Source organism: Caenorhabditis elegans, chromosome II (assembly GCF_000002985.6).
Source record: "Caenorhabditis elegans chromosome II".
Lineage (NCBI taxonomy): Eukaryota > Metazoa > Nematoda > Chromadorea > Rhabditida > Rhabditidae > Caenorhabditis > Caenorhabditis elegans.
This window is the reverse complement of record NC_003280.10, coordinates 480,507-506,100: the sequence shown is the minus strand read 5'-3', so window position 1 is coordinate 506,100 and position 25,594 is coordinate 480,507. Positions and strand designations below refer to the sequence as shown.

At 32.8% G+C, this 25,594-nt stretch overlaps 4 protein-coding genes and 1 non-coding gene across 7 annotated transcripts; 3 read left to right on the top strand and 2 right to left on the bottom strand.

Annotated features, from left to right (window-relative positions):
* Positions 1–86: 86 nt before the first annotated feature.
* T27A1.1 (uncharacterized protein) lies at positions 87–6,159 on the top strand (the record flags this gene model as incomplete). The annotated part of the gene is made up of 4 exons (NM_061347.2): positions 87–163; positions 237–405; positions 2,594–2,773; positions 6,088–6,159. 4 exons carry the CDS (start codon positions 87–89, stop codon positions 6,157–6,159), a joined length of 498 nt encoding a protein of 165 aa, NP_493748.2.
* A 1,184-nt stretch (positions 6,160–7,343) lies between these two features.
* On the bottom strand, positions 7,344–10,677 carry sms-5 (Sphingomyelin synthase-related 2; the record flags this gene model as incomplete). Of its 2 annotated transcripts, NM_001306627.2 has the most annotated exons (7): positions 7,344–7,580; positions 7,683–7,864; positions 8,516–8,728; positions 8,824–8,988; positions 9,285–9,389; positions 10,449–10,563; positions 10,613–10,677. In NM_001306627.2, the coding sequence occupies 7 exons, from the start codon at positions 10,675–10,677 to the stop codon at positions 7,442–7,444; spliced, it is 984 nt and encodes a 327-aa protein (NP_001293556.1). The 2 variants fall into 2 exon arrangements, with proteins under 2 accessions (NP_001293556.1, NP_001293557.1); NM_001306628.3 differs by lacking the exons at positions 9,285–9,389; positions 10,449–10,563; positions 10,613–10,677 and having other exon boundaries at positions 7,442–7,580; positions 8,824–8,955.
* Positions 10,678–15,697: 5,020 nt separating this feature from the next.
* On the bottom strand, positions 15,698–21,235 carry prp-21 (uncharacterized protein). The gene is made up of 9 exons (NM_061345.10): positions 21,127–21,235; positions 20,708–20,996; positions 20,462–20,621; positions 19,870–20,239; positions 18,809–19,088; positions 18,149–18,333; positions 17,478–17,683; positions 16,424–16,621; positions 15,698–15,995 (listed from the first exon to the last, which is right to left on the bottom strand). The coding sequence occupies exons 1-9, from the start codon at positions 21,230–21,232 to the stop codon at positions 15,822–15,824; spliced, it is 1,968 nt and encodes a 655-aa protein (NP_493746.1). The 5' UTR covers positions 21,233–21,235; the 3' UTR covers positions 15,698–15,821.
* W07E6.7 lies at positions 17,137–17,219 on the top strand. The gene has a single exon (NR_050808.1). It is a non-coding gene; the product is annotated as an Unclassified non-coding RNA W07E6.7 (non-coding RNA).
* Positions 21,236–21,722: 487 nt separating the features above from the next.
* Positions 21,723–25,380, top strand: gldi-1 (the record flags this gene model as incomplete). Of its 2 annotated transcripts, NM_061344.5 has the most annotated exons (8): positions 21,723–21,859; positions 21,907–22,000; positions 22,052–22,127; positions 22,171–22,447; positions 22,999–23,182; positions 23,466–23,630; positions 24,435–24,697; positions 25,051–25,380. In NM_061344.5, the coding sequence occupies 8 exons, from the start codon at positions 21,723–21,725 to the stop codon at positions 25,274–25,276; spliced, it is 1,422 nt and encodes a 473-aa protein (NP_493745.1). The 2 variants fall into 2 exon arrangements, with proteins under 2 accessions (NP_493745.1, NP_001303797.1); NM_001316868.3 differs by lacking the exons at positions 21,723–21,859; positions 21,907–22,000; positions 22,052–22,127; ... (1 more) ...; positions 22,999–23,182; positions 23,466–23,630 and having other exon boundaries at positions 24,528–24,697; positions 25,051–25,276.
* Positions 25,381–25,594: the final 214 nt, after the last annotated feature.

Genomic DNA, 25,594 nt, shown 5'->3' with positions numbered 1-25,594 from the left:
AACTTTATAGTTTTTCTCTATTTTTCTCTACTTTAAATGTTTCACATGTCGTATTTTATTGATTAATCGTGTTTTTATTTTCAGATATGGTTCAACGATCCTGGTTTGAGGCTTCTTCGTTCACGGATTCCCGTCTCGAAGCAGGTCAATCACGAAAGAGAAGGTGAATAAAAGTTTAAATAGCATAAAAAGATGTGCAAAATGTATTGATTTTTAAAATCATTTTATTCTTTCAGTGTCGCTAGAAGAGTTTGCGTCACCAGAAGCGCCCGAGAAGAGCCGCGAAGAACTAGGCAAGCTGATTCATCTCCAAGACGTTCAATTTTGCTGCCAATCTGCAATTTCGACTTCACCGTCTCTTCAACGATTGTCAACGGAATAGCCGGAAATGGAGGGCAAAAGAAGGTAAGATATAAATAGTAATTATTTGTGCGAAACAAATTTTCCACGACACGAAGATGGGAATAAACTAGGGCTCGAAAAAAAAACCGAGATTTGACGGCACGCTGTGACAGCCTCAGCGCCGAGTGCCGGCGGCGGCGTAAGTTGGTATGTGCCGCCGCCGGCGTGTCCACGTGTTCAGTGTTTTTTTTTGCATGGGAAACTCACAACGTTAAGATTGACGCGGACTTGTTGTTCTTTTTTTCGGGCAATTTAAGCATACATTAATTCTTTGCGCCCGATGGCGCAATTTGAAACGCGCCGGCGGATTTATAGCTCTAGAATAAGCAATTTATGTTTTGAAATTTATGTATTTTTATAAATTCTAAATAGCTGAATAGGATAGACTGGTTTTAGTTTTTTGTACGACTATCAGTAGCAACTCTTATTTTAATATCATTCACTCTGTTACCTTTAAACCCCTTTTTCGTTTTCAGTGCAAAATCCGAGTAATAACTCTCTCTCTCTCGCTTGTATGAGACGCAGAGACCGTTCATCACATTAATTTATTTTGTTTTTGAATTAGAGAGTAGCCGTGAATAGTGCTCCCTTTGAAAAAAAAACAAAATTTCAATTCTCCATATGAAAAAAAAGTTATTTAGAAAAAAAAATCGGATTTTTTTAAAACTAAATAGTCCAAAATTCGTTTGAAAACGAATTTTTACAAAAAAACTTACTAAATTTTGCAAAAAGACACGAATTTTAAAGACAAATTAAATTATTCTTCATTTAATTCCTGCTGACATTTAAAAAAGTTTTATTTTTCAAAATATCAAGAATGTTTCAATTTTTCCTTTTTTTAAATTAGACTCCAAATATCTGATTTTGTGAAAACGATTTTAAAAATTCGTTGAAAATATTTTTTGCCAAAAATCAAATACAATTAATTTCCGTACCCAAGACTGATTTCAAATGCGCGCCGTTCATTGGAGCGCGCTTGACTCATTTTATTTTATTTATTTCGTTCCGATTTTCGATTTTCAACATGTTTTCTTCATTTTCGTCTGTTTTTTCCGGTTTTTTAATTATATATATATATATATATATATATATATATATATATATATATATATATATATATATATATATATATATATATATATATATATATATATATATATATATATATATATATATATATATATATATATATATATATATATATATATATATATATATATATATATATATATATATATATATATATATATATATATATATATATATATATATATATATATATATATATATATATATATATATATATATATATATATATATATATATATATATATATATATATATATATATATATATATATATATATATATATATATATATATATATATATATATATATATATATATATATATATATATATATATATATATATATATATATATATATATATATATATATATATATATATATATATATATATATATATATATATATATATATATATATATATATATATATATATATATATATATATATATATATATATATATATATATATATATATATATATATATATATATATATATATATATATATATATATATATATATATATATATATATATATATATATATATATATATATATATATATATATATATATATATATATATATATATATATATATATATATATATATATATATATATATATATATATATATATATATATATATATATATCGATACATAAATATATATATATATATATATATATATATATATATTTATATATATCGATACATAAATATATTTGTTAAAAACCGGAAAAAAACACACGAAAATTAAGAAAACATTTTGAAAAACGAAAATCGGAACGAAATAAATAAAATAAAATGATGCGAACGCGTTCTATTGAACGGGGCGCATTTGAAATCAGCCTTGGGTCACGAAATAAAAATCGCAATTTCAATAAATAATATAAAATCAGGGGATTTTTTTTTGAGTTTTTTCACATAGATATTCGGGGGAAAATTTGGAGTCAATTAAAAATACTTCCCAGATTTCGGTACTCCGCCTTTAACAAAAAAGAAAGTCGTTGATTTATTTCCGAGCCAGTTGTGCCTACCTAGTAGACATCTTGTCAGTCAAAAATCCGATAACAAAGTGATATTAACCGTTTTGTTTCCTTCAGGAAGCCTACATACTCAATTCTGATGTCTCAATGGAAACCTACTCTGCATATTTCTGGAGAAGCGGAGGGCACATTCCGATCGTTGTCATTTACGGAATGGTCTTTTGTTCTACGAAAGTCGAGAGTGGCTGGAGCCTTGGATACACCGGAATTTGGATATTCAAAACTGGAAGACAAATCGTATTTTTTTTCTTTTTTTTTGGGGTTCCTTTTTTGAAATTCCAGTTTTATTTCAGTAGTAGTAATAGTAGTGGTGCATGGTACCACAAGGGACTTTAGGGAAGTCTATGGATCACGGTGATCATCCTGGACGGAAAAGTTTTGTGAACACGCCCAGTGCCTTTGTCGAGGGTTTTGGGTTCTTCTCATAGTTTTGTCGGGTGAGTGGGCGTTGAAAGGGGCAGGCTAGCATATGTAGAGTACTTCCTGAGACATATCCACACTATCCGCGTAAAGGTCGATTATTTTCTGTTACTTTTGCTGTATAGGCAGTATCACCATTGATTGACCACATCTAATTCTGGGCAATTCCACTTGTTTTACTGGGCAGGTCCTTCTCTTCTTCAGCCATTTCGGGTGCAGGTCTGCCTAGAATACCATGGGATTGTGAATTCTTCTGTAAAATTCACGGCGCATTTCTTTCTGTATGGCCTTCGTCGTAAAGAGCGGGTTTATCCAGCCGTTGGTTGTGCTCGGGGAGTTATCCAAGGATGGCTCTAGAGGTATGTTCGATGTGGAGGTGGCAAGGGGTCGAATTGAGGCGCCCAGCGACCCCATTTTTGGTTGGTGGTGCCATGAGAATTTTGAAAATTTGTTCACACTGTGCTCTTCCTATATCAAGAAGAAGCTTTAAGTTCAAAATTAATTGAGATCAAAGTCTCTTGTCATTGGGTGCTACTCCAGGGACATTTCGTCCTATTCAGAGGGGATTTTTTTTGAAATTACAGTTTCATTTTGGTGTACTACGGGTGCTGGTGCCGTGAGAATTATGAAAAGTTGTTCACACTGTGCTCTCCTATTGGTATATCAAGCAGAAACTTTAAGTTCAAAATTAATTGAGATCAAAGTCTCTTGTCATTGGGTGTTACTCCAGGGACATTTAGTCCTTTTCAAAGGGGTTTTTTTTTTTTTGAAATTACAGTTTCATTTTGATGTACTACGGGTGCTGGTGCCGTGAGAATTATGAAAAGTTGTTCACACTGTGCTCTCCTATTGGTATATCAAGCAGAAACTTTAAGTTCAAAATTAATTGAGATCAAAGTCTCTTGTCATTGGGTGTTACTCCAGGGACATTTAGTCCTTTTCAAAGGGGGTTTTTTTTTTTTTGAAATTACAGTTTCATTTTGATGTACTACGGGTGCTGGTGCCGTGAGAATTATGAAAAGTTGTTCACACTGTGCTCTCCTATTGGTATATCAAGAAGAAGCTTTAAGTTCAAAATTAATTGAGATCAAAGTCTCTTGTCATTGGGTGTTACTCCAGGGACATTTCGTCCTATTCAAAGGGGTTTTTTTTTTGAAATTACAGTTTCATTTTGATGTACTACGGGTGCTGGTGCCGTGAGAATTATGAAAAGTTGTTCACACTGTGCTCTCCTATTGGTATATCAAGCAGAAACTTTAAGTTCAAAATTAATTGAGATCAAAGTCTCTTGTCATTGGGTGTTACTCCAGGGACATTTCGTCCTATTCAAAGGGGTTTTTTTTTTGAAATTACAGTTTCATTTTGATGTACTACGGGTGCTGGTGCCGTGAGAATTATGAAAAGTTGTTCACACTGTGCTCTCCTATTGGTATATCAAGCAGAAACTTTAAGTTCAAAATTAATTGAGATCAAAGTCTCTTGTCATTGGGTGTTACTCCAGGGACATTTCGTCCTATTCAAAGGGGTTTTTTTTTTGAAATTACAGTTTCATTTTGATGTACTACGGGTGCTGGTGCCGTGAGAATTATGAAAAGTTGTTCACACTGTGCTCTCCTATTGGTATATCAAGCAGAAACTTTAAGTTCAAAATTAATTGAGATCAAAGTCTCTTGTCATTGGGTGTTACTCCAGGGACATTTCGTCCTATTCAAAGGGGTTTTTTTTTTGAAATTACAGTTTCATTTTGATGTACTACGGGTGCTGGTGCCGTGAGAATTATGAAAAGTTGTTCACACTGTGCTCTCCTATTGGTATATCAAGCAGAAACTTTAAGTTCAAAATTAATTGAGATCAAAGTCTCTTGTCATTGGGTGTTACTCCAGGGACATTTAGTCCTTTTCAAAGGGGTTTTTTTTTTTTGAAATTACAGTTTCATTTTGATGTACTACGGGTGCTGGTGCCGTGAGAATTATGAAAAGTTGTTCACACTGTGCTCTCCTATTGGTATATCAAGCAGAAACTTTAAGTTCAAAATTAATTGAGATCAAAGTCTCTTGTCATTGGGTGTTACTCCAGGGACATTTAGTCCTTTTCAAAGGGGTTTTTTTTTTTTTGAAATTACAGTTTCATTTTGATGTACTACGGGTGCTGGTGCCGTGAGAATTATGAAAAGTTGTTCACACTGTGCTCTCCTATTGGTATATCAAGCAGAAGCTTTAAGTTCAAAATTAATTGAGATCAAAGTCTCTTGTCATTGGGTGTTACTCCAGGGACATTTAGTCCTATTCAAAGGGGGTTTTTTTGAAAATACAGTTTCATTTTGATGTCATCCAAACCATCCCATGGGACACTATTTTTCATCGTGGAAAGTCGCAAAGGTGCGAAAAAACGAAATGACATGTTTTTTTCAGAGGGAAGCTCCCGGAGCAGGTTTCGTTGTGAAGAAAGCTCTATGAATTTTAAAAGTTTATTCTTGAAGATTAGTAGATAAACTTTGTCACATGGCTCAAGAAGATTTTAGGTTCAATTGCTTTTTATGTAGTTTGTAAAGAAGTTTTCAAGGAAGGCAAAGAAAGGTTGATAAGCAAGAATCATGAGGATTCAGACACGTCTTATTTCAAGCACAAAGTACGTTTCGCAGAAAATTTTGCAATTTATCGAAACGTGAATTTATTATTTAATATTTTTGGTACTTGTGTATTACATGCCCTCATTTTAAAATTAAATTAAATTTACATTTATATGTCCGTTTAAGTTGAACGTGATTTGCATATTCACTGTTTAGGCTTTGAAATGGTTTTTTCGTAAGCCTAAAGTATAAGAATATTCGGTACTTTTTTTTCCCCCACCACTTTTTCAAGAATATTTACAATAGTAAAAACGTGACCTTCTTCTGTCTTAACTGCTGAGTAATGGTTTTTCCTAAGCCTAAAAATTAAAAAAAGTCTTAAAATAAACATTCACGTGTGAATTAAATTTGAAATATTCAGTGTTAAAATAAAGTGGTGGGGAAAATTAAAATGTACCGAATATTTCACACGTTTTTTTTTCAATTTTTAACTTAAAAAATTACTTTTCAAATGGGGGCATGTAATACACACTATTTTTTAAACAATTTAATATTATTTCAGGAATTGGGTCTTCTTCACTTGTTGGATTACGAGCAGGGCAGAGCGGTGACCGGGAAAAATTGGCGATTCTGATCGCTGAGGTTATTTTCATTACACACTGACTACTGTGTAATCACAAAAAAAATGCTTGAGAAACAAAGAAAACTGAGAAAAAACGAAAAAACTTATCAGACACCCTAATAAAAAAGAGAACATGTCATATTTAAAATCAAGATGAAATCATTTAATCGGCGATCGCCGAAAAAAAATTAAGCTTCAGCCTGAACCTAAGCCTAAGCCTCAGCTTAATAGTTAGCCTAGACACAAACTTTCATAATTGAAAACAAGTTTCAGCGTGTCTTGTTTTCTTCCCAAATCACAGTTTTTTACTGTCTTCGACTAAACCAAGTCGAAAGCACGATTCGATAAGAAAACACAAAACTTTTCAGACTGTTCGTGTTGCATAAACCACTGAAAAACTGATCATGATCTTATGTGTGTGACATTTGTGAGCTTTTCTTATCAAAACTGAATTGGTTTTTGGAATATGCTCATTGGCTGGAAAAGAGTACAGTGGTGTTATTAGGAATAAAATTTGAATAAACAAATTTATTTAACTCTCAAAAAAAATTTACAAGTTTTTTTTAATTTTAAAAAACGTCTTATAATCTAACACTTTACAATTTTCACTGTTTTCATTACATAAAACTACACATTCACCTCGCACGGGGAGGCATTTGGTACGTTAGTGCAAATGCGCTCTACCGAAAAATGCTATTAACACCGGTGTGAGTGTATCAAGGATAAATTCATAGGTACCAATGGATACAAAATTTTTTGCTGTACAATTAAGTTGTGAACTTTTCAAAAAAATTCAAGCCGTTTTCGAAATTAAGCCAGTTCACCGTTTGGGTTACTGTAGAAATTTCTTCGGGCACGTTAGCTTTGCCTCCCCGTGCTTGATTTTCAAAGTTTTAGTGCACCTTGTCGTAAGATTGGATGTTTGCGTATCACTGTGGTGTCAGGCTGGCCCATTACGGTTTGATCTACAAGAAATGCGGGATTTTTTTGCACCCTGACACCCCTGCGTACCTAGACGCCTGAGTTTACGATAATTTGCAGATTTTAGCGTAAGACCTTGGTTCTAGGAGTAAAATCTGGCTCTGCTTCCAATGAAAAAGTGATACGAACAAATAAATAAGCCTCGGCACTTTAAAATCTGAAATTAATGAAAAAATTCTGAAAAATTGATTTTTTTTTTCTTCAAAAATTCAAAATTCATTTCACAAAATTTATTAATAAAAACAAATTGTACAATCAAATTGGAGATTTTTTATTCAATTTTTGTTAGCAAAAATAAATTGTTCAGCCTAATTTATTCGAAAGATCTTCGTGATTTTTTCAATGTCGACACGTTTTTGGAACTCGTTGATCGGTTGTAGAGAAGCAGGTGATTGTGCATATTTGCAGGAGCATCACATTCAAAAATTGGGATAAAAAATGACCAGAAGGACCTTGAAAATTTGAAAATTTAAAATTTTTTTTTTTTTTTTTTTTTTTTTTTTAATTTTTTTTGGATATTTTTTTCCTCAAAATTTCAAATTTCTCTCACTTACCAAGCCAATGGATTAGTTTCAAACGTCCTGTTATGATATGAAGCCGCAAGTGCGTGATATTCCATAAAAATTCTGGTAGATACTGTATATCCTAACACTATATCGATCATATAGTGCTTACGGGCGAGGAGAATCGAGAAAAGTGCTGTGAAAGCCAGAACGTGGTAGATATGAGAGAGTGGCTGGAAATTGGGAAATTTCAGTTAAAAAATGGGAAACAAAATCCAATTTTCTACATGACGCTTTTTGAACCATGTCTCTAACGTTAATTTGAAGAAAGTTATAATTATTTTAAATTTGAGTCGCTATTCAGTTTTAATGATTCCGTATCACATTTCAATGCGTTAAATTGTATATCTTTTCACGCAAATTTTTATGATCTACAACTTTGTCTTTTAAAAAAAGTTGTAGCTTCACCATGAACAAAGTTATGACCCTTTTGGTAATTGGCTGAGTAGCGACTCATTTACGGAGTTTGCTCAAAAGTTATCCGATTGAGTTGAAAATTTTGGAGCTGATAGAATAAAATTCCAACTTTTCAGTAAAATATACTTAACAAGTACTGACTTTGATACAGATTGGCTGAGTAGCGACTCAAACTTAAACCGCTATAACTTTCTTCAAAATTGAGCTAGAAAGTTGGTTCAGAAGACAAACTTGGATAATTTTTAATTTTTCTTTGAACAGTTTAAAATTTGATACGGAGTCATTGAAATTGGCTGAGTAGCGACTCAACAAAACTTTAAGCAGCCTTAACTGTCTTCAAAATTGAGATATAAACTTGATCCAAAAAGCTAAAATTCATGGTTTCAAATTTCCTAACTAAAAATAACCTGTAATCGTTGTGGAGCATACGTTTTGAATACCAAAAATGCGGTGAAAATCGTCAGGGTATGCCCGGACACTATCAAATCTCCACACAGCTCACGAGGACGGAGCTGCTCTATTCCAGCGCTCCAGAACATTTTCACAACTCGACCGGCTACAAGTTCCAGTGATGAGTTTGATTTTGGAGCACAATAGGTGTTTATAGATGGGACCGGGACCTGGAAAAAAGGTTTGCAGTTAAAGTTTTTTAGAGAAAAAAATTTTTGGAATTTTTTTTTCCAAAATTTCAAAGCTTTCAAATTTTCAGACAAACCTGGAAAATGGTCACACAAAGTGCTCTGAAAGAGTAAGCCATTGCAATACAAAAAAATACACGTCGAATAACTATCCATCGGTGCTGATGGGTAAACATTACTAAAAGAGCACTTATTAAAAGAATCATCATTATGTATTCAGCTATCCGAATTGCTCCGCGGATCTGAAAATTTATTTATTTTTAATTTTTTCAAATTTGACAACAAAAAATTTATTAAATTTTTTTTGATTTAATTTTTCAAAAATTTTATATAGTTTTTGTGAATTTTGAAAGTTTCGTTGAAAATTAAAAACGTTCTCATGAATTTTTAAAAAATCTAAAAAACTGAAACTGAAGCTCAATATTTTCAAATATGTGAAGAAAAAAAAATCACAAACCGGTGAAGAAAATTCTGAAGTTTTTTTTTCAGATTTTTCAAATTTTCCCAAAATTCCAAAAATTTTCAAACGCTCTTTTACCTCTGGAAAATGTGAGAAGAAAAGGTCGGGTAATGGGTGATAATCATCTGGAACTCGTTCGTGTACCCAAGCCAATGCAACCTCATTTGATAGCCAACCGACGCCCTAGAAAATTTTAATTTTCGGAAATCTTCAGAGTTTTCACCTTGAATTCTATATTTTACAAAAATAGAAGTATTAAAATAGAACTCAGTGTATCATTTTACCTTTAATATTTTTTTTCCGGGTCCCCAGCTAGTTTTTTGAATTTACCGGGTTACTGTAGCTTCATAAGTACGCAAACACCGACACACACACACACACACACACACACACACACACGGAAATTTACGACAAAATGCACAAAAGGGGCAAAAAACCTGAGTTTAGGTGTAATTTAAGGTGCTGAAACTGTTTTTTAGAAACTAGAATTATCCAAAACTAACGCATTTATTTTATTTTCTAAAAAAAAGTTTGAAAGCACCATTTTCGACAAAATGTACAAAGAATGGGGTTTTTTTTCTGATTTTTAAAATTAAACTACTTGAAATATTTTAATTTTCAATTTCAGAAACCACAAGTTTTTCCCCTCGTTAAAAATGTTATTTTAAAACTTAATATACTTTAAGGACTAGGCACACTTATTGTGTGGTGTTGTGAAATGCAATAGAAATTGAAAAAAATTTGATAAAAAATAAATTGTGAAAACCGCAGACCTCTGATAAGAGATCATGTTCAACTATCAAACCGGAAATATTCAAGGTAACAATTTTTGGGAAAAATAAAAATAATTGTTACGAAATTTTAGTGATTTCGTAGGTTAAAACTGATTTTTACAAATTTTTGGATAGCTTCAATAAACTCTACGTCAAAAATTACCCCAGAATCGGATTTTTCAGAGTTTTCTGCATTTCGTCGTGAGATCTGGTGTGCGTCGGTGTTTGCGTACTTATGAAGCTACAGTAACCCAGAATTTTTGAATGATTAACTAGAAACCTAGAAAAAATAAGTATGGGTAAAAAAAGATGAGGATTTCGAGTTTGAAAATATTTTATCAAAATTATCAGGTAAAATTATCAGTAAATAATTTTTTAAAGTTTTACATTTGAACTTGACAAACAAATCATTAATTTATTTGTTTTATTATTTTAAACTTTTAAAACTCCTAATTTTTCCCAAACTTACCACCATAGCAGTAGCCAAAAGCGTAGGCCATTTCCTAACTTCCAGCTGTTTTCCATCAATTTTCACAGAAATATCATCGTCTATTGAGTATCTAGAGTCGGGTTTAATAAAATATCTGAAAATTTTGTATAATTTTGAAGGAAATTTTTTTTAAAACTGAGTACTTTGAGCTCTGCTCATCGTGTTCGTAGGCGTGAAGCAGGTTCTCGTTTTCGGCGTCTTTTTTCATCTGAAAATTTGGTGTTTTGAAGGAATTCTGGCTGAAAATAGAGAAAAAAAAACGGAAAAAAGATAGTGAAACATAACAATTTTCTTTTAATCTTGAAAAAAAAAATTTTTTTTGAACATTTTTTTTCACAAAGTTTTGTCTTTTTTTCTAATTTTTAACACTATGAAAAATTTAACATTGAGAAAACATTTGTAACAAAAATTATATATTTCTAAAAAATTCAATCTTTCTTTTTTACATTTAGAACAGAATAAAATGATTTTAAAATTAATTGTTTTTTCAAAATTGTTTTTTCTTTAAAAAATAAATAAAAATTCCCAAAATTTCAAAACCAAAGAAAGCTATACAAGAAAAAAAACATTTTAAAGGTTGGCAAGCACATAAAATTCCGCACAAATGTTGCTATGGAGCACAAAATGTGCTCCGCCATTTATACATCAGCACCAAAAAAAAATATAAGCAAGAAAAAAACTAAGAACATTTTTTCAGATTTTCAGATCAAACATGACGTTTTTGAAGAAAAAAATGGCAACAAAATTGAGAAATTTGGCAGGTGATTTGCGATAGAAATTGGTAGATCTTGATTAAAAAATGCGTTTTTTTTAAATTGAAATATAATTTCAATTGTTAAAAGTAAAATTTTGCAAATTTTGAAAAAGAAAATTTCCAACAAAATTTTGAAAAAATGTGTAAAATTTGTGTTCGCGCGTGTGAAGTTATGTAGGCACCTTGAACCAATAAAATTATTTTAAAATTATGTACACACCGCAAAATTCGACGAATTGTCTATACATATTTTCAACATCGCGAAAAAAAATTTCCCATAATTTTCACATGATTTACACATCGCGATCCGGCTATTCGCAATGTGAAAAATAAGTGAAATTTGAGTGTAGCATGCATAATTTTCACACTGCGAATCATCTGTGGTACCAGGGGTTTGAGACAGATTTCAAAATTAGCCGAGCTCTTCAACAAATCTATTTTTCCAATTTTTGCCGAGCTCGGCAAACTCGGCAAATCCAGCAAACTCGTCGTGCTAGGCACACTCCGAAAAACAATAAAATTTTCAATATTTCTAGGAGCACCGAAATTACTTAATTCTTAACACATGTTTGATTTTTGAATAATGTATGTGTGGTCAGCCTACATAAAATATGAGTGGCCAACGAAATAAATAATATGAAAACCGAGAAATTGATTCTGAAAAAAAATTTAATGCAAAAATTTCCGAAATTTTTAAAATGTTTTATTAGTTTCCAGATAATGTTTCACCTAAGCGTATACATTTTAATTTAAATGAATTAAAATAATAATAATAGTTAAATTTCACAAAAACATGAGGTCATGAAATAACATATTAATTATTAAATTTAAAACATTTTGTTTAAAAAAATAAATGTTTTTCCTGAAAATAAAACCTTTCAGCTCACCTAACAATAAAAAACTAATACAAATGTAACTATTTTTCATTAAAACAATTTTAAATTTTGAAAAAATAATAATTTGGAAAAAATTGATTTAAACATTTTTTAATCAATTTTTTTTTGAAAACTAATGTTTTTTCCGATAAAAGTAGCTATTTTCCTATTTAAAACAAAATCTAAAAAATGTTTAACTTCAGGAATTTTTTTTTCTACATCCTAAACCAAAAATATTCCTCTATTCTAGTTGTCAGCTTCTAGCCACCTGAAACTCCGCCCGAAATTGACGCAATTTTTTTTTAGCGATTTGAACTTTCATGTATTGAGATATTTTGTGGTATTATCAATCACTATTAAACACAATTTTTGCGGTTTTATAACAACAAAAACTGTTTCTTAACTAAATTTCTGTGCTTTATGCTCACTGCTCAATTGAAAATGCCAAACGTGATTTGAGGCTAGAAAATGTGTTTCATTTGGCTGAAAATAGTGTGCTTAAAGTAAAAAATGAAATGATTTTCAAGAAAATTTCGCAAAAAAAATTAGGAAATAATTGCAAACTTTTTTTCGAAATGTTTTTATTTGAAATTAAAAGATTTTAAAAATTTCAATTAATTTTTTTCAAATCAAACTCAATATCAAAAAAATTATTATATTTGATAAAATATGCCTCAAATATACGTGGAATTCAATTTTTTGTAAAAATAGAAAACTTTCAGATGGAGATTTCGCTATAAATTTTAGAAAGATTTTCAAATCTGAACTTTTTTTTTAATTTTCACCGGTTTTTTTGAATAGTAAGAATAATTAATTAAAATTCATTTATGATTTTTTCTGAGCAAGTTTTTGAAAATTTAATAGATTTTTTTTCAACTCAAAAAAAGTTTTAAAGAATTTTTTTGAAGTTTCTTTTTTTTCCTCTTGAATTTGAAATCTTAAAATTCTCGTTTATTTTTTAAAATAAAAAAAACAAAAACAAAACTCCCTTTTATGTGAAAAAAAAACTGAACAATTTTAACTTTGAGTTTAAAAAAATTTTCTGGAAAAACATTTTGTGAAAAAAACATTTTTTTCAAAATTTTCTGTTCAAACTAAAATTTTCTCAGCTCAATCAATACAAAATATATTTTTCAAATAATGATTTCAAACAAAAGTCATTCCATAAAAACAATGTCACAAGTGTCATAAAAATTGACATAAAAATAGGTAATTCTCACTTTTAAAAAAAAAAAATTTTTTATGCACTTTTTGGGATCTGATCATTTTGGTACTATGATCACAAAAAATATTAAAAATTGTAAAAATTGGAGAAAAATAATTGGATTTTTGCAGAAAAAATTATATAAGGGGAATGGGGTAATGTGTTTTTTACAGAGCTCCATGGTTACGGAAATTGCAGCATAGAACACATAAATTTTTAATTAGAAAATTTCAAAAAAAAAGTAGAGAAAATCACTGAAAATTTGTAAGAACAAAATAGAGTTTAAAAAAATTTTACGAAAAAAAAATTTTTTTAATTTTTTTTCCAATATTAAGTTTCTGAAAGTTTGAATGATTTCTTATGTAGTTTTCCAAGTATTTTTTTTATTTTCGAACAAATTTTCAGATCAAAAATATAGTGATTCAGAAAAAATATATGACGAATAGTATAAGGAACAGTGTGTGCTTTTTGTCGAACAATTTTGGAAATTTTTCAAACTTTTTGGAACGGACAACCTTGAATTTTTCTATTTTCAACTAATTTTTTGAAATTTTCATTGCAATTTTTAGTTTCAGCACACCCTATTTTACCTCGAGAAATCAATTTTCAGCTAAAAATTCGCCAACGGCGTGAAATTAGGTGCTTTGGGATACTGTAGTTTGTGTTTGCGTACTTTTGAGGCTACACCCAAAATTTTGATTTTCGAGCTAGAACCGGGGGCAAAGCAGAAAAGGGGTAATTTCATAGGCAGCATTTGAATTTTTTATCGGAAGTTTAACATTTTCAGCGAAAAATTAAGATAATTTTCAATTTTTTTTCCTCACATTTTTTTCGATATTTTTTTTAATTTCAAAGAAATGAATTAAAGTAAAATTCCAATTACTCAATAATAAAACAAATTTAAACCCAAAATCCTAAAAGTTCACTCAACTTTTCACCCAAAAAATCAAATTTTTTAAAATTTTCCAATAAAAAATTTTAATTTCCAAAATTTCCAAAACCCCTAACAAAAGATTGAAAGCAACAAAAATCAGTCATACGCTCAATAGATTTCGTACTGGGGAGCTCACGTGAAAGGAAAAATTGGATGAAATAATTTTTTTGAAAACTTTGGGAAAAAAATTTTATCGAATTTTTTAAGTGAAATTTTAATGGAGGTTACCGGGGATTTGAAAATTTTTTTAAACTTTTTAAAAAATGATAATCGTGTTTCAAAGTGACCAAATAAATTACCAACTAGGTTTGTGAAAACTAGAAAAATTTTGAGAAAAAAATATTTTGGCGAAAAAAAAAATTGAATCCAAAAAATTTTCCAAAAAAAACATTTTTCCGCGAAATTTTCAAAAAATTTGAAGAATCAGCTAAACACTGCAGCATCAGTCATATGAGGCTCTTGAAATCGGAAAAATGAGGAAAAAGTGTGCTCATTTGTGCCAAAGTGCTCCACCCCCTGAGCTCCCCTCTCCCAGTGGCAATTTTTTTCGTTTGTGTGCTCCGCGGAGCACACATACAGTTTATTTGAACAATGGGAGCAAACTTCTTATTCCGAAATGTCAAATAGAACATTACTTTGTGGTAAGAAGGGGAGTTTTGATACCAGTTTTGACGCTGAACTTACTTGTTGGGAACTATTTTTAGGTGGCGGGAACTGCTGATTTTGGTGGACAAACAGATGCACAGACAGACTGACTACAAGTACTACTGTAATGAAATATGGGGTACAAGATGTTTCTGGGAAAAAAAAGAAATTCGGAAAAAAAAAGTGAAAAAAAATTTTTTGTTAAATTTTTTTTCGAAAATTTTTTCAAAAACTCTTAAAATGTTATGTTAGGTGGGGGAAAAAACAAAAACACATGTAAGAAATTTGGAAAACATAGTGCAATTTTTAGGGTGCAATCGAACAATTTTCAGATTGTGCAAAAAATGTTTTGTTTTTACTGAAAACGCAATTTTTTTCTGTTTTTCTAGTATTTTTTGTTCTGAAAATGTCCTGTAACAAGTAAAATTTAAAAAATCTGGATATCTGAACAAAATAAACAAAAAAATTCGAATTTATTATTTGAACCAAGAAAAATCAAGAATTTGTCTGAAAATGCCGGACTTTAAGATTTTCATATCGATTTTTTAGAATTTTCATATTAATTTTTGATTTCAGCACTCCAGTTTACCCCTAAACATCAATTTTCAGCCCAAAACTCTTCAGTGTAGTAAGATTTGGTGTTTTGGGGTACTGTAGTCGATGTTTGCGTATTTTTGGTGCTACAGTAACCCAATTTTCTGAAATTTAAGGCTAAAAGCCGGAGAAAAAGTGTCCCGGGGTAATTTGACATGCTGAATCTGAATTTTGTATAGCCATGTCTGAACTTTTAGATTTTCCACTCCAAATTTACAGAACGGTTTTTTTACAAATTTATTGGAAGAAAAGTTGAGATTTGAAGAATTAAAATTGGCGTCCAATTTTAGAATAAAGTTTGAAAGAAAATAAATATTAATAAGAGTAATAAATAATCGATAGCTCATCACTTCTTTTTTCCTCCACGCTCCTTCACTTGCAGATAAATCGCCGTCCGATCTGCCAAATTGTAGAAGGCCGAGCTCATATTATCCTTCACGAAAAGGCCATCAGACATCAGCTTCTGCTTTCCAACAGGCATTCCGTAACGATCCTGGATTTGTTGTTTGAGTTCGGACATCTGCAAAAATTATGAATTAATTGGGCATCAGGTGGTTCCCAATGGGCCATTCAACAAACAAATATTTTTGCATAAATACCTATCTTTTTGGAACTCTCTTGCCAAGTTGTTCAGTAAACCAGTGTCAGCCGAAACGTTTACCAAACGTATTTGTTCCCTGCCCCTTGACACTATGATGTGATCTCACTTATAGTTTTTTTTCCCCCATCAAAGCTTCTGTAAATAAGTCTTTCATACCCCCACCCTCATTTGGCCACGGACCTTTGTCCAATCGGTCATCTTATATTTGTTCGCCTCTTACCTATTCTTTATGTTTATTATCAACTTACTATTCAAATGGTTTAAAAGCGAATAAATAAATAAATAAATAAATAAAGGTGAAAAAATTCGTTCAGGGGAAAAAAACAATTTTCTTATCTAAAACTCACCGGTGCAGTAACTTGAATTGTAAACTGCACAATTGAGCCATCCATTCCGTGTTCGGGAGCCTGTGGAAGATGAACATTAAGCGAAATTGCTCCGTTGACCTTTTTAAGCCAATCAGCTTCTGGTATCAAATCATCTTCGGTACGAGGACGCTTCGCTGGAGGTCCACCGCCAAAGTCCATTTGTCGGATTGGAGGAAGCTGGAATTATAGAGCTTTATGCATTTTATTGGAGCTTTTCATGAGAATTTCCAGTGAAAATGGGAATTTCTGTGTCCGTTTGAGATGAAATTTACATTTAAAAAAATTTAATTTTGTGGAAATTTCAGTAATTTTAATCTTAACACAGTTTCCAGTTAATTCCGCCGAAAAATCGTCTAATTACGCGGTTAAAGATAACTTTTGGTGGCGTTTTCACTATTTTTCAACAAAAATATAGTTTCAGCTAACCTGGTGTAGCTTTTTCTTATTTTTTTTTAAACAGAAATACACAAAAAACCACTTCTTTATATTTTTCGAAAGAAATACAATATCTCTCTGAAATCAGCAAAAATTCGCGATTTTTAACCAATTTTAACTAATTTTAAAATGGGTCTGCTTGACTACAAACTACAAACTCGATTTAGCAGACCCAAGGGATTTTGAAGAGATTGGGTCTGCTAGACTACAAACTACAACTTTCGATTTAGCAGACCCAAGGGATTTTGAAGAGATTGGGTCTGCTTGACTACAAACTACAAACTCGATTTAGCAGACCCAAGTTGTTGTGAAGCGAATGGGTCTGCTAGACTACGAACTACAACTTTCGATTTAGCAGACCCAAGTGAATTGGAATAAATTGGGTCTGCTTGGCTACAAACTACAAACTCGATTTAGCAGACCCAAATTGAAAATGTTAGTTTTCATGTTTAATTTGGGATTTTTCGATTCGTTTTTGCAATACAAAGAGAATTGGTCCAAAAATTGACAATTTTTGTCGAAATATCCGATTTTTCCAGGATTTTACATGAAAAAACGAATTTTTTTTTGGAGATTTTTCAACTCAAAAATCCCATACCGCTTGATTCGGCATCCCAGGCATTCCCATTGGTGGAACCGGCGGCCATCCGGATGGCATTTGTCCAGGAATATTCGTTATTCCTTGAGTAATTGTCACATTTCCCTGGGTCGATTGATGACGTGGCACCTGCTGAGCTCCAATCTTTTCCTTTGATGGATCGGCAACGAATCCGTGTTGACGGTGGATTTCGTTGATTTGTTGGTCTGAAAAATGAAAAATGATTAATTTTTTTGCATAAAAAACACTGAAAAGCGAAATTTCGGTGAGTTTTATGACGGGAAAATTGTAAATTTTTAGCTCAATTTTCAGCCAAAAATTGGAAAATTAAACATAGCTTTTGCATCTCCGGTGGCAACTGTGCTTTATTGCACAAATTGTTGGTTGGAATTTTTGGGAAAACTTGGACTACGGTATATATTGCCCGTTTCAGCCGAGATACCAGATTTTTTTCAGATGGAAAATATCATAAATCCAAAACTTGGCACGGTTTTTGTTAGAGGAAATTGCTTTTTTTTTGAATTACTGGTTTTTCATGAAAACTCGAATTTTTGAAACATTTGAGTGTTTTAGAGAAATTTCTACATAGAAAACCACACAAATCGTGTAATTTTCCCAAACAAAATCCCGGAAAACTCAAAATTTTCGCCAAAAAATTAGATTTCCCGTACCCAAAGTGACTTTATTCTGTACAGCTCGGGTAATCATATCCCGAGTCTCTTCAGTTCCATCCCAAATCAGTTTGTTCTGCCCTTGTTGCGAATTGTCCTCTTCGCCGAGCTTCTTTCCGATCATAGTCTGCTCTCCGCCGACACCGAAGATATCCGTACGACGTTCAGCGAAATTGCCAAGATTTCTGAAAGAAAAAACTGGGGTTTAGTGATATTGGCACGTGGAAAAATGAAAATTCGTCTGAAAATCTATAATTTTCAGCTTTGAACATCTTTTGTGGGCATTTGTAATCGGAAATTTGTCTGAAAATCTTTAATTTTCACTTTTTACAATTTTTAAGACATTTTTATTCCAATTTTAGATTTAGCACTCTAATTTACTCCTGAAAATCGATTTTAGCTCAAAATTCACCACTGTCGTGAAATTTGGTGCTTAGGTGTGCTGTAGTCAGTGTTTGAGTACTTCTGGTGCTACGATAACCCAAATTTTCTGAAATTGAGCTAGAATCTTTCCAGGTCTAATTTGAAGCACTGATCTCAAATTTCGAGCGAAAAATGCGGAAATGAACAAAATTTCCACGAAAAATCGATTTTTTGTAGATTATTGTGGCGATTTTTAGACTTTTGTTCGTTTTTCAAAGAAATTTCTGAAATGTTAACCTAGAAATATCAGCTCCAAGAGCCAATACGGGCTCCTCCGTGCTTCTTTCTCCAATATGACGATCTCTGTCCTCTTTATACTGTGAATCGACAGTATTGTATCTGACGTGCTCGGCGAGCTTATCCGATGGAATACGCTCTCCGGTGAGCGGTGAAATGATCCAGTTCTCCACAGCTTTTGGCTTTTGGGTCACATTTCTCTTCGGATCGTAATCTCGAACAATCACGTCTTTCTGTTTTGTAGGTGGCAGCGGAGCAGTGAATGCAGGGGCTTCTGGTGCTGAAAATATATAAATATACTCATTTTTAATTTAAAAATTTGAAAAATTAAAAAAAAATACTTTTCGTATTTCGGGTGACACGTGTGCTCTATTCCAATAATTGTTGGTCAGAATACGGTAGTTTTTGCACTTTCAGCCGAGAATATCGATATTCATACCATCAATTTGGATAGAAACTCACATGTCCCAAAAATTCATTAGTTTTCCGAGTTAAAATTTGCCAAAGCTAATAAAAAAAAATTGATTTTTTTGGGTCTGCTAGACTACGAACTACAACTTTCGATTTAGCAGACCCAAGTGAATTGGAAGAAATTGGGTCTGCTTGACTACAAACTACAAACTCGATTTAGCAGACCCAAGTAGTTTCTACAGAGAATGGGTCTGCTAGACTACAAACTACACATTTCGATTTAGCAGACCCAAGTTGTTTTGAAGAGCTTGGGTCTGCAAGACTACAAACTACACATTTCGATTTAGCAGACCCAAGTGATTTGGAAGAGAATGGGTCTGCTAGACTACAAACTACAAGTTTTGATTTAGCAGACCCAAAAAATCTTACTTTTTAACTCAAAATTGCGATTTTTGTTCGTTTTCTACGAAATAAAATGTGAATTCGCCTAAAAATTTTAAATATTCCAGGTTGGAAGCACTTAAATTTGAATTTCAGCGTTTTCATAGTTTGCCATTGTTTTCCATCTATTTTAAAAGTAAAACTGTTGGAAAAAACCGGAAAAAAGTGAATTTTGTCTATTTTCAACGTAAAATGCTCCAAAAAAGCACCTTGAACGGCATCTTCGTCATCGGAATCACTCTCTTCCATATCCATTTCCTGCATTTCAGCCGCCGCCTTTTGCATTTCATTTCTCGCTTCCAAAAGAATACGGGCTCCAACGTCCTTTGGTGTGCATAGTGGTGGAAGCTGAGAAGTATCTCCTGGCTGGAAATCTACAGTCTGAACAACTACAAAGTCATGCCAATCGATTGATGCATAGGCTTGACGCTCTTTCTCGGCTTCTGCCTCCTCGCGATCTTTTAGACCTTTTTGATGTTTTTCCCAGGATACACGATAATTGATATCTTCTATGAGACGTTTTTTGTTGGTAGCATCGTCTTGGAGTTGGGCAACTACGTTGGTAGAGGGCACCAGAACCTGAAAACTGATATTTTAGCAACTTTTAGCTTAAAAATTTCAAATAAAAGTTATAAAGCTCACTTTTCCGCCATCTTTAAACTGAAAATAGTGAAAAAGTTATCAAAATGTTTTTTTTTTGAGTTTTCTACCGAAAAAGCTGGATTTTTTTTGAGTTTTCAACCGAAAAATCTAGATTTTTTTAAAAATTCTTAGAAATACGCAGATTTTCTTGATTTTTACCTTCTGATATTGATCAACGAGCTTTGTGAAGTATGTAAAGTTGCAATGAGCCGGTTTCAAAAAGTCGAATTGATAATTTCTGGCTTCTCGTGTCATCAATTGAGTCAGAAATTGACGGCCATTTCGTGCAACGAACAGAGCAACGAGTCGGATCAAATCTCTGCAATTTATAAGGTTTTCACTTCATTTTAGGTTAAAAATAGCTTTTTCATCTAATTTTAGTTCTAGAAGTTCTAAAAAACTTACAAATCATAGGCGTTAATCGTGGATGGATCCGCTGAGAACTCGTAGGCCGGCGGTGGAGCTGAAGGCACAAATTCAGCCTTTTTCACGTGCTCTTTCACTGCTTGCGGTACTTTCGGAGCCTCAACTCGGCCTTCTGAGAAATCGTAGACCATCTTTTTGTAGTAGGCATGGTATGGGTCTGTGATGGAGAGAAAGTTGAATTTCGGGTTTTTCGCCTCCTTTTCGCGGATTTTATTCTCAAAGTCCACTCCATTTTTTGCAGCGAAACGGGCGGTTTTGTCGACGATTGCTGAAAATTGAAAATGTATTGCTTATTTTTGGAAAATATCGATTTGCCCTAGTTTTTGCGGAATTCCGCGTGAAATCTTTCCAAAACCATGCAGAACTGTTTTATTTTTGGTTTAAACTATAAAACTTACTGCGAATATCCGGCGGCGGGTAGATTAATCCAATAATCGCACGCCCTGACAACGAGGGCTCGTTGTTCATCGAGTCCTCCTCGCGGTTTGAGACAACTGCAGTCATTTTCTGCAAATTTATAAGATAAATAATTTGAAAATTCGTAAATTTCGCAAAAAATTCAGGAAAATTAATAATTTAATTAAAAATAGAGAAATAAAGCAATAAACTGAAAAATAAACGTTTTCGAATATTAAGTGGAGGTTACTAGGCCACTACAGAACTCGACCATGACCAAATTCAAATTTTCCCGGTAGGTTTTTATCTATTCTTTATTGTTTTCGACATAGTTTTTACTGCTGTTACGTTAAAAATGTTTTATATTGTGTAAAAACATAACAATCTGTAAAAAATTTACAGTTTTCTCTATACAAATGAATGCTAAAAAGTGATGGCCTAACTTTTTCCACTGTATTTCTTTCTTCGCTCCACTGAGAAAAATAATTTATTTAGCGCAATTTCTTAACGAATTTCTTCGATTTCCAGTTCAATTTCAACGATTTCCCTTGTTATAACTTTCAAAATAATTAAAACTCAAACGGTTTCAGGTAACAAAATGACTGAAAGTCCACAAATCTCGGTCAGCTTCGTGTCAGAGGACGAAAACGAGCTCGGAGGATCGGGAATCCTTGTTCCAGTGGACATCTCCACGAATGAGCTGCAAATTTTGTGTAATCAGCTTCTCGGGAGCAGGTTTTGTTTGAATAATGAATTTTCTGTATCTCATCCTGAGTTTTCAGTGACGATCCTGTGCCGATTTCCTTCTTCACCACAGAAGGCGCTGAAATTGTCGATTCCATTCGAAAATCGTTAGAGGAAATTGATTTTGAGACTGTAAGCCCTTGAAAGAAGATAGAAAACTTTTTAAAAAATTTAAAATTTCAGACATTAAAGCTTGTTTATCAGCCACAAGCAGTGTTCCGTGTGAGACCAGTTACCAGATGCTCCGCTAGCATTCCAGGTAATTTTTTGATCGTTTTGACGCATTTAAATATATTTTTCAGGTCACGGAGAGCCAGTAATCTCTGCTCAGTTCAGCCCTGACGGACGTGGTCTAGCGTCGGGCTCCGGCGATCAAACAATGCGAATCTGGGATATTGAGCTCGAGTTGCCTCTCCACACGTGTAAATCCCATAAAAGTTGGGTTCTCTGCATCGCCTGGTCACCGGATGCTACGAAAATCGCTTCGGCTTGCAAAAACGGAGAAATTTGCATTTGGAACGCGAAAACCGGAGAGCAAATCGGAAAAACGCTCAAAAGGCACAAGCAATGGATCACGAGGTGCAGGAAAATCGCATTTATCACTGAAATGTCTTGAAAATTTGGGTTTTCTACAAAAAATCGCCGTAAAATTGTATTTATCACTACAATGTTCTCTTAAAATTTCCATTAAAACCCCACTGAAACGATGTATTTTTACTGAAACCCTTTTGAAAATCACTATTATTTGGGTTTGCTAAATCGAAATTTCTAGTTTGTAGTCTAGCAGACCCAATCACTTCAAAATCACTTGGGTCTGCTAAATCGAAAGTTGTAGTTTGTAGTCTAGCAGACCCAAACTTCTTCAAAACCACTTGGGTCTGCTAAATCGAAATTTGTAATTTGTAGTCTAGCAGACCCATTTCGAATTCCAATAATTTGGGTATTTTAAATCGAATTTTTAATATTTTCTATGAGTTTACTTATCATCCATAGTGGAAAAATGTGATTTTTAACAGAAAGCTTCAGAAAACCCGAGTTTTTCTCTCAAATATTAGCCAAAAATTAATTTTTCAACATAAAAACTAAACATTTCCATTTCAAATCGAATTTTTATAATAAAATTTTTGCAGTTTGGCATGGCAACCGATGCACAAAGACCCGACGTGCAGGCTTCTGGCTTCTTGTGGAAAAGACGGAAATATTTTCATTTGGGATACCGTACAGGGTACTGTAGTTCGCTGTTTGAGTGGACACACTGCTTCGGTCACCTGTCTGCGTTGGGGAGGCGAAGGACTTATTTATTCCGGATCTCAGGTAACTTTTTGCAGGAAAAGTTGTGAAAAATCTTGAAAATATTTTTTAAAAACGTTGAAAATTCAACGACGGGGATGTCACTTTGAAATGCGCAAACTGATTTTAAACACCGAATGATCACAAACGAATCCGAATTAACTTAAACTCGCGCATATTTAAAAAATAGTTCGAAAACCATGAAAATCGCATAAAACCTACCGTAATCAATTTATTCTCCTAATTTCGAATTTTTTTAAAACATAAATTTCAAGCCAGACTCCTTCACAATAAAAAAAATTTTCAGGACCGAACCGTAAAAATGTGGAGAGCCGACGATGGAGTAATGTGCCGAAACATGACCGGACACGCTCACTGGATTAACACTTTGGCACTGAATACAGATTATGCGTTGAGAACCTCGTGCTTCGAGCCCAGCAAGCGTTGTATTAAGCCGGATACTGTGGAGGAGGTAGAAAATTGGATTAAAATCTGAAAATTTGGAGTTTTCCGTTTTTTTTCCATTAAAAACCTTTAATTTTAAAATTTCTAGAACTTTTCTACTGGAAACATCAATTTCCTACTCTAAAAACAAGAAAAATTGTAATTTTTTATATTTTGGAGGTTTTCTTCTTTTTTTCTCTGGACAATTTCTGTTTCCTACTTGAAAGTCTGAAAATTTGAAATTTCATTTCGATTTTGACTAGTCTACATCTTTAGGTTTTCATGCGGCAAAGTTCCAAATAACAAATTTCGCTAAACTGTATTTATGCATAGAAACCTAAAAATTTTAATTTCCTATTCAGAATATGCCAAAAAAGTACTTTTGGTCAGATTTTTCCAAAATTTCGAATTTTACCCTTAGCAGATTGTTGTTTCTATTTAAACGCAGCAGTTTCTATATAGTTTTCAGCGATTTCACGAAAATACACTGTAAATTGAATTTCCCCTTTCGAACTTTGAATTTTTTCGATCTGAAAAATGCCAAAAAAGGATTACTGTAGCTTGTGGAGCCGTTTAAAATAAACTTTTGTGACTTGTGTGCTTCTATCCAAATTGATGGTATGACTATCGGTATTCTCTGCTGAAACATGCAATAAATAACGTATTCCAACCAACAAATTGTGCAATAGAGCACATTTGTCACCGGGTACGCGGACGCCATGCTCAAGTTTTCGATCGGTACAAGCAAACTGGAAACTTAACAATTGCTAGGGCTAAAACCTCCAAAATTCACAATCTTCCAATCAAAAAACATCAAAATTGGATTTTTCAGTGTCAAAAAGTGGCTCAAACTCGGTATGAAGCAGCTCTGGAAATTGCCGGCGGCGAACGTCTTGTTTCCGGATCCGACGATTTTACACTATTTATGTGGAACCCGAAAGAGACGAAACAATCGATTAATCGAATGACCGGACACATGCAATTGGTGAATCAAGTCGTTTTCTCACCGGATACACGTTATATCGCCTCCGCCTCATTCGACAAATCAGTGAAGCTCTGGTGTGGAAGAACTGGAAAATATTTGGCTTCTTTGAGGTAGAAATGCAGAAATTACCGAGAAATCCCTGAAAAGTTCCTTAAAATGATCTAAAATAGCAGTTTTTCTTTCAAAAATGACATTTTTAGTATTGGAAAACACGAAACACACAATTTTCAGTCAGAATTACCTACTTTGAGCCTAAAACAGGAAAACAAATTTCGTACAGCAAAATTCCTCCTTTATGCACTAAAAATGAACTACAAACTACAAATTTCGATTTAGCAGACCCGAGTGGTTGGGTCTGCTAGACTACAATCTACAAATTTCGAACGATTTTCGAGAATTCTCACTTGAAAATGGGTCAAATAATTTTTCAGCCGAAAACTTCCTTAAATTTACAATTTTTCAGAGGACACGTTGGCCCAGTCTATCAAGTTGCATGGTCTGCCGACAGTCGTCTTCTCGTCTCCGGATCCGCCGATTCCACGTTAAAAGTGTTCGAATTGAAGACGAAAAGTCTGTACTACGACCTTCCAGGCCACGGAGACGAAGTTTTTACTGTTGATTGGAGCCCCGAGGGAACGAAAGTTGTGTCAGGTGGAAAGGACAAAGTTTTGAAGCTCTGGAGACAATAATTATCCAATCTTGCATCTTTTTTGTTATTTGTTCGTTTAAAAATCGTTTTTTTTTCTTGTTTTTGTTCTATTTTGTTGATTTTCAATAAAAAAATTATGTTTGTTCCCAGGTTTATAGTTAAAAATATAAGCTACAATTTGACTCACAAAAACAATAACTTTAGTCAAGTTTCGGCGGAGATTCGGTTGAAACTACAGTGTGGGAAAGTTCTATAGGACCCCCCCTAATTTGAAGGTTTGAGGAACTTCCGAAAATTTTTTTGAAAAACTGCTAATGCCATTCGTTTTTAAATTGAAAAAAACCTATATACATTTTTT